At 37.2% G+C, this 8,813-nt stretch overlaps 1 protein-coding gene across 1 annotated transcript; it reads left to right on the plus strand.

The window, feature by feature from the left end:
- Window positions 1–326: 326 nt before the first annotated feature.
- LOC147279932 (uncharacterized) lies at window positions 327–3,703 on the plus strand. Its single transcript, XM_086252528.1, has 2 exons — window positions 327–2,934; window positions 3,184–3,703. Exons 1-2 carry the CDS (start codon window positions 327–329, stop codon window positions 3,582–3,584), a joined length of 3,009 nt encoding a protein of 1,002 aa, XP_086108654.1. The 3' UTR covers window positions 3,585–3,703.
- Window positions 3,704–8,813: the final 5,110 nt, after the last annotated feature.

Here is an 8,813-nt window from a genome sequence, read left to right on the forward strand (position 1 = left end):
AGTTCATATTGTCTGCTCAATCTTTAGTGTTTCGTATTCAAGTGGATGAGCTGCTTCTATGAATCTATCATTTTCATTTCATTATCAAGTTGAAGGAGACCAAGCAAAATTTCCAATTTCAACATTAGAGATTGAGACAAAGACTTTAACTAGAGTGTACGTATAAAAAACTCCAAAGTCTTCCCTAAACCATCCCAATCAAGAAAGAAATTGAAAAAAGATACTGGAATGACTTTCAATTAAGTAGAATAATTATAGCTAACGCAAGACAATTGGCACTATAAATAAGTCCCAGAAGTAGTATAAACATTGTATACACCAAAACCATGACATCTTCAAAAGTATCATGCTCTGTTGCTTTTTGCCTTATCTTGTATGTTGAGCTGATTTCATCACCAAACTTTGCTTTTGCTTCTGCTGCTCCTACTGAAGCAGAGGCACTTCTCAAATGGAAAGCCAGCTTTCAAAATCAAACCCAGTTCAATCATCTCACCTCATGGACTTACAATCCCAGTAACAATGCCACCAATTCTTCAAGCAATCATAAACCAAATGCAAGCCCATGCATTTGGGCTGGGATTTCATGCGACGCTGCTGGAAGTGTCACCAGGATAAACCTTACCAACTCTGGTTTACAAGGTACGCTACATGAATTTTCTTTCTTGTCCTTCCCTCATCTTGAATATGTTGACCTCAGCATAAATCACCTCTTTGATTCCATCCCCCCACAGATCAATTCCCTCTCAAAACTCATTTATCTTGATCTCTCCCAGAATCAGTTGTCTGGGAGAATCCCACCAGAAATCGGTCTACTAACAAATCTTACCATTCTCGGTCTCGTTGCAAATAATCTTTCTGGTTCAATCCCAGCATCCTTTGGTAATTTGAGAAATCTTACCCTTCTCTATCTTTGGAGAAATAAGTTTTCTGGAACTATTCCTAAAGAGATAGGGAACTTGAAGTCTCTGGTGTCGCTTGATTTGAGCGAGAACCAATTCACTGGTCCAATTCCTACTTCATTAGGTGATTTGAGAAATCTTACCCAATTTAATCTTTTTTCAAATAAGTTTTCTGGCACTATTCCCAAAGAGATAGGGAACTGGAAGTCTCTGGTGCAGCTACATCTGGGCGTGAACCAATTCACTGGTTCAATTCCTACTTCTTTAGGTGATTTGAGAAATCTTACCCATCTCTATCTCCATTCAAATATGTTTTCTGGAACTATCCCACCGGAAATAGGAAATCTCACGAGGTTGATACACTTGCAGTTATATAATAATCACTTAGTTGGTTATTTGCCCCAAAACCTTTGTCAAGGTGGATCACTCGCAAACTTATCAATAAGCAACAACCATTTGACTGGTCCAATCCCCAAAAGCATGAAAACTTGCATGAGCTTATTTAGATTGCGGCTTGATGGGAACCAAATGACAGGCAATATATCTGAAAATTTTGGTGTCTATCCAAATCTTCATTTTATAGATATAAGTGACAATAAATTTTATGGTGAAATCTCACACAACTGGGTACAGTGCCCACAATTAACAACCTTACGAATTGGGGGAAACAACCTTAGTGGTAGTATATCACCTGAAATTGGCAACGCAATCCAACTTCAAGAACTCAATCTTTCTTCAAATCGTTTAGTTGGGATTATCCCAAAGGAGTTTGGGAGATTGACATCTTTGCAGAGGCTGATGTTGGATAGAAATCAACTGTCTGGTCATGTACCCTCAGACTTTGGATCACTAACTAATCTTGAGTATCTCGACCTATCCACAAACAAATTCAATGATTCAATTCCTAGCCTTCTGGGTGACTTTGCCAATTTATTCTACTTGAATTTGAGCAACAACCAGTTTAATCAAGGAATTCCAGATCAGTTGGGGGAATTAATTCACTTGACCAAACTTGATTTAAGTCGTAACTCGCTTGGAGGTATGATACCATCAGCAATGGGCAATTTGGAGAGTTTGGAAAAGCTGAATCTTTCCCACAATAATCTTTCTGGTTTCATTCCAACAAGTTTTGGGAGGATGCACGGCTTGTTGTTTGTTGACATATCCTACAATGACTTGGAAGGTCCCATTCCCAATATCAGCGCATTTCAAGATGCTCCCCTAGAAGCGTTACAAGGGAACAAAGGATTGTGTGGCAACATTGGAGCTTTGCAACCCTGCAAACATGGCTCAAAAAAGGAAAAGGACCACAAACTCATATTTGTAATCACATTTACTCTTGTGGCAGCACTTTTACTTCTTTCTTCTATATTTACAATTGCCTTTGTAGTACAAAGGAAAAAGAAGCATCAGCATCTAGAAGAAACCATCGCGCATGAAGAGGTTTCTTTTTCAGTTTTAAACTTTGATGGAAAAACCATGTATGAGGAAATCGTAAGGGCAACCGAGGATTTTGATTCTAAATATTGCATTGGGAAAGGAGGACATGGAAGCGTCTTTAGAGCAAATTTGTCATCTGCCAAAGTCGTAGTTGCCGTGAAGAAACTCCACCTGCTATGCAATGGTGAGAAGAATTTTCAAAAGGAGTTCTTGAATGAAATAAGGGCACTCACAGAGATACGACACCGAAACATTGTGAAGCTTTATGGTTTTTGTTCCCATAAAAGACACTCATTTTTGGTGTATGAGTATCTAGAAAGGGGTAGCTTGGCCACAATGTTCAGCAAAGATGATGAAGCTAAAGAATTGGGGTGGAGTAAAAGAGTGAATATTGTTAAAGGTGTAGCTCATGCCTTGTGCTACATGCACCACGATTGCTTGCCACCAATTGTGCATCGAGACATATCAACCAAGAACATTTTGGTGGATTCTGAATATGAGGGTTGTGTTTCAGACTTCGGCACTGCTAAGTTCTTAAACCCAGACTCAACTAATTGGACTGACGTTGCGGGCACATACGGATATGTGGCACCAGGTAATATTGTGGTTTTATGACTTTTATATTATTATATATTTAAACTATTTTATGGTTTTATTTTTAGACCAATGATTCGTTTTCATGGTTAGGATGAGGTTAATTAAGGATAAACATGTTACACTTCTAATTAATCAGTGATAGCATGATACAATTTATGCAAGATATGATTAATGTTTTTAAACTTTCATTGAATAGCCATACCTACATACTAACAATGCCATTGTTATGAGCTTTTTCTTTAAGCAGAGCTTGCTTATACAATGGAAGTGAATGAGAAATGCGACGTGTTTAGCTTCGGAATAGTAACATTGGAAATAATTTTGGGAAGGCATCCGGGAGATCTTCTCTCATCTGTAGCATTAGGGTCGTCGTCGTCATCATCCTCGTCTTCATCTGCCTTATCATCCCATGAAATCCCTATTGTGGAGTTTTTGGACCAACGCATTTCCCTTCCTACACATCAAGAAGCAGAGGAAGTGCTCACTCTTTTGAAGACAGCGTTTGCCTGCTTGAATGCTAGTCCGCAATCTCGTCCAACAATGAAACAAGTTTCTCAACACTTCTCAGCTCAAAGGCTGCATTTGTCAAAGCCACTGCGTATGATAACCTTTGGTGAATTGCTGGCTCTCCATGGTTTGACTACCTGAGGAATGTGCTTCTTTCCTATACATATTTCACTTTGTGTGAGTCAGAAGAAAGGTTCTTCTTTGATGTTTTCTTTTTGTAATCTATTTCATGCACTCTTGTGCTATGGATCTTAAGAGAATAAAACAATATATGGCTTCTTTTTGCATAACTATATGCTATATGCAAAACGACTAACCACAGGACAATGCAGCAACACATACAGTGACTTTGAGTTTGTACGCCACCCCAACAAACAAGAAAAGAAAAGACCCCACAAGGCTCAAAATCAGTACTAAGCAATTCAATTTTAAAAATTAATTAACAAAATAAAAAATTCAATAAATAGAAACAGGGCCATTAGACAGCTAGAAAGACTTCCAGGTATGTTGAATTTGACGTGGCAGTAATTGTAATTGCAATTGCAACTGATATGTATTAGTTCTCGTTGTGGTCATTTTTTTTGAAAAAAAGACATGTTCGGTTGTGGCCTGCCGAACAAGACTGATGTTGTTCGGTGCCTCTTTGCCGAACAGTATCCCAAGTGTTCGACACTGGTGCACCGAACATGTTGTGATTTCAATTTTTTTAAATACTAATTTTTTTGTCAAAACATGAAGAAATGATGATAATATCTCGTTTGAAGACTCCCAAATCGCGACTTATGCATCCATTTATCAATATTTTGCTTGTTTGCCTGGATATAGAGAATGTTAGTGTAGTGGAGTTTAGGGTTTTGTTAAAGAGGAGAGGTGTGTAGAGATATAAAGATGAGTGCAGATATTGGGTATAAAGAGCTGTTAGGTATACTGACGGTGTTGGGTGTAGTTTAAATTAAAAGCAAATTAATTTCACTTTGCACCCCTGAGGTTTTCACAGATTGTCAAGTTGCTCCCCGGTTTTAATTTTGGCAATTTGGAACCAAGGTTTGAAATCAAAGACAATGTGGCCCCTCAGTCGTTAAATGCTTACTAATATGGAATTTTTTTATTTTTTAAATTTTACAAAAGGATGTGGTTAGAGAGCAGACATGAAAAAGTTCCGAAATTGCCCTTATGATGGTTGCAGACATTGTGGGTCCCACATGTGCCACATAAGCATTTAACGTTTGACTTAACGGTCAGATTTACTGAGGAGCCACATTGTCTTTAATTTCAAACCTTGGATTTCAAATTGCCAAAATTGAAACCTAAGGGAGCAACTTGAAAATCTGAGCAAACCTCAGGGTTGCAAAGTGAAATTTGCCCTTAAATTAATTATTGGGTAAAGTACAATTTAGTACCTCAACTATACCACGTATTTTAACTTGGTATCTTGTCTTCAAAAAGTGGGATCCACATACCTCTATTTCAATTTGGTGACAAGTTAGTACCTCTGTTAAGTCATCCGTCGGGAGGCCCGTTAAGTGATGATGTGGCACTGACTAAGTGCGTTACACACTGCTATATGGGCCTGACACATTGCCACGTTGGCAAAAAAGTATAAAGATAATAAAAAAATTAGCAAATAAAAAATAAGAATTCAAAACATTTAAAACAGACAAAATTTTTAAAAAATAACCCAAATTAAAAATAACAATAAAAAAAATAAAGAAAAGCCCAACAGCCCTTCTCCTTAGTCCTTCCCCACGCAGCACCCCACCCCAAACCCAAAACCCGACCAACAGTCCTTCTCCTTAGTCTTTTCTTCGACTCGCCGCCGTGGGTCGTTGTCGGGACAAGGGATTGGTACCAAATTGATCAGCAAGATGAGAGGAAGCTTATGGTGGAGGTAGGAGGTCACGTCGTGGCTGGAATCGGCGAATCGACAATGAGGATTTTCGGACTTATTTCTCTTCAATTCACTGTGTTGGTAGCTCTAATGGTGGAAAGGATGACAGAGAGAGAAAGAGGATGAAGAGACGGTTCTAACGCCACTGGCCGAAAATGGAAGATGGGTTCGGGTCGGGTCGCACGTAAACGGAAACAAAGAAAGAAGAAGTAGGAGATTTTTCTGTTTATCATTCAAATGATGCCATATGGTGATGTTAAGCAGGATATAGATCAATGATTTTAATTTGGAAGTAGATGATTAGGATAGCAGGTCAATGTTGGATTTTTAAGTTTATCTTGATTTTTGAAATTACAAAAAATTCTTTTACATTAATGTTTTAGGGCCTTTTGGTTAAAATATATTGGAATTGGATGTGTGGTTGATTTAGCAATTGGTTGATTGAGTTTCTGCCAGCTCCAAGCCATCAAAGTTTTTATAGATGAGCATGTTAATCTTTTAAAACATATCTCATAATTTAAGACAAAGAAATGAATTAGAGAAACTCAAAAAAGATGCTTAACTTTAATTTCCTTTACCAGAAGTCAGGATGCAAAAGAACAGGCATACGAAAATGATGCTCTCTTTTTGCTTTAAACGAATAGAAAAAAGAGCATCATTTGAAAATAATATCCTGCATGTAAACAAATGTGTTAACTTTTAATGTAATTGTTTTTTTACTGTAAAGTCTATAATTGTTTTTTATTCCAATTTCTTTTATTGTTTTTTATTGTAATTCTTTTTTGGGTTTTTTTTTTAAAGCCCAATTATTAAATAACAGTGATTGTGCGGCCCAGTTGCAAAAATGCGGTACCAACGCGGCCCACTTTTAAAATAGCCCGGAAGACTCGCAACAAAAACCATTAAAAAGCAGCAAATTTACGGGCCCTATCACCGGTTCCTTTAACTATCCGTTAATTGCCATAACTGCAATTAACCTCTTAAAACTTCTTTAAACCGTATTAGCAGATGATTATAAAAAAATAAAATCAAAGAGCCTTCTGGAATCAAAAACACCAAGAACAAAAACCGTCTTCGATTGCCTTGAAGAATAAAAAACCACAGACCTATTCTGAACGAGAGATTCAAGCAAAGAGAAACAAAACCTGGTAGCTACTGACCACCATTGTCGAGGAAGAAGAAGAAGCGACACCCAATTTCTACCTCAATAGCTACTGACTTCCAGGTACAATTTCTTCTACAAAACATTACATATTGAACCGAGTACCAAAAACAATTTTCAACGAAAAACCTAGACCTATTTCAATGAAAGACAGTATTGTCAATATTTACTAATAGCCATAAACCCATTTCGATATTTACTAAACGGTTGCTTTTTAATGGTTTTCCAGACCCATTCTCGAAAAGAGATCCGAGCAAAGAGAAAGGAAACCCTAATAACTACTGACCAACATTGTCCAAGAAGAAGAAGAAGAAGCTACCTCAATAAAACATTGAAGAAGAAGAAGAAGTACTGACAAACAGGTACTATTGGGTTGCTTGGTAATATATGCCATTGTCTGGTTAAATTGCCTATGTTTATGTAAATTCCCCAATGTCAAATATGTGGGATACTAACTGATCTATATGCATATGGTAGTCGTCTAATTGATATAGATTAATATCTAATTTGTGAGATTCTAATTGTTACTGGCTGGTAGTAACAATTGGAATCTCACAAATTAGATATTGGCACTACCTATGCAGATTTTCCAATAACAAATACGTGGGATTCTAATCGTTACTGGATGGTAGTAAAAATTGGAATCTGACAAATTAGATATCTCCACTACCTATGTATTGCCATTGCCTATGTATTGCACATTTTCTTTGAATTGGAGACTGGGGCATTCGGTTAGACTTATAAACAGTGTTGCATTTGAATTGTTACTGAGGGAAAACAATGAGGATTCTTAGGACTGAAAAGTGGAGGAAGTGGACTTGTTACTGGCTGGTAGTAACAATTGGAATCTCACAAATTAGATATTGGCACTGCCTATGCAGATTTTCCAATGACAAATATGTGGGAGTCTAATTGTTACTGGCTGGTAGTAACAATTAGAATCTCACATTTGGTAGTAACTATCTGCTTTTTTGCAACCATATTGCAGGATTCAAAGAAAATGGCCACAAAAAAGGCAATAACAAGTGCAAAAGAAAAAACCATTATACCAAAACAGTCCGGAAAAATTCAGTACAGGTGCAACATGGTTGCATTCCAAAGTACTATGGACAAAATTAAAGATGACCTGACTGCCAAGGCATACGAAAAGCTACAGAAAACACCTTTTTGGCCACTTATAAATGCATTTCGCAATGAAATGATGGGAAGCAACCCTGTGAAATCAGATGACGGTGTTGGATTCTTCATCCAAGCATACAACAAGGAAACAGAGAAGTTCCATTTTGGTAAGAAGGAAGTAGAACTTACAACAAGTGACATTGCTGATTTATTTGGGCTGCCAGAATTGGGAAATGAAGTTCTTTTGACAAAAAAAGGTTTCAAGAAATCCAAGTTCATTACAGATCACTTTAAAGATGATGAACAAAGGATAAATAGAACCTCAGTGCAAAATGCTCTCTATAAAGCAGTAGAGGAAGGAAAACAACCTCAAACACCAGCAGGGAATCAGAAAACTTCAAGGAAGAGAAGACTGAAAGACAACAGTGACGATGTTGTACGTCTGATAATTTTGTACCTGTTGGCTACTTTCCTATTCCCAAACTCTGGATACCACCTTGCTTGGGACTTGGTCAAGCATGCTAAAGACTTGGATGGAATGGTACATAAAGCATGGGCAAAGGGAGTGCATGATTACTTGCACAAATCATTGTGCAAAGACAGTAAATCAATGGCTGGTTGTGTTGTTGCCATACTGGTAAGCACTAAACTGAATTCATTAAATATGAATGTATTATTTTAGACATTATGTTTAACCATTTTTGTACGATTTTTCTCTTTGATGAATTCCAGTATTGGATATGCAAAAAGACAAACATCATTAATCCAATCAAGGGCAGAGAGGAGGAAACTCCTGGCATAGTCAAATGGGATCTGGATGATCTCAATCTCAAGTTGAAACATTACAGACTTGAAGACTTTGAGGTAAAAAAGCAAAAAAAAATATAGTTACTTTATACTAGTAACTATTTTCAAAACCAAAATACTAACAATCTTCACTTTAAATTGTGAAGAACATGTTTGATGATGAAGAAAGAGGGGAGAAACCAACTAATGAGGAAACATGCCGGCTAGGAGACACAGAAGAATCAGAAGAAGATAAAGATCCACAACCGACACTCCAAGATTGGTTAGATAAAAAAGACAAAGAGGAGGAAGTGGAAGTGGAAGTAGAACCGCCACTCGAAGCTTGGGTAAGAATTCAAAAATAATAACAAAACGCCACTGCATATTTATTGTGCATTTTTGTTCTATAAGTTGC

This window comes from Dryas octopetala, chromosome 7 (genome assembly GCF_963921425.1).
Source record: "Dryas octopetala chromosome 7, drDryOcto1.1, whole genome shotgun sequence".
NCBI lineage: Eukaryota > Viridiplantae > Streptophyta > Magnoliopsida > Rosales > Rosaceae > Dryas > Dryas octopetala.

Excerpts from the sequence above, each read along its gene's own strand:
- LOC147279932 (XM_086252528.1), top strand. The coding sequence starts at position 327 with ATGACATCTTCAAAAGTATCATGCTCTGTTGCTTTTTGCCTTATCTTG. Across the intron at positions 2,935-3,183 it reads ATACGGATATGTGGCACCAG|AGCTTGCTTATACAATGGAA; the intron begins GTAATATTGTGG and ends TTCTTTAAGCAG.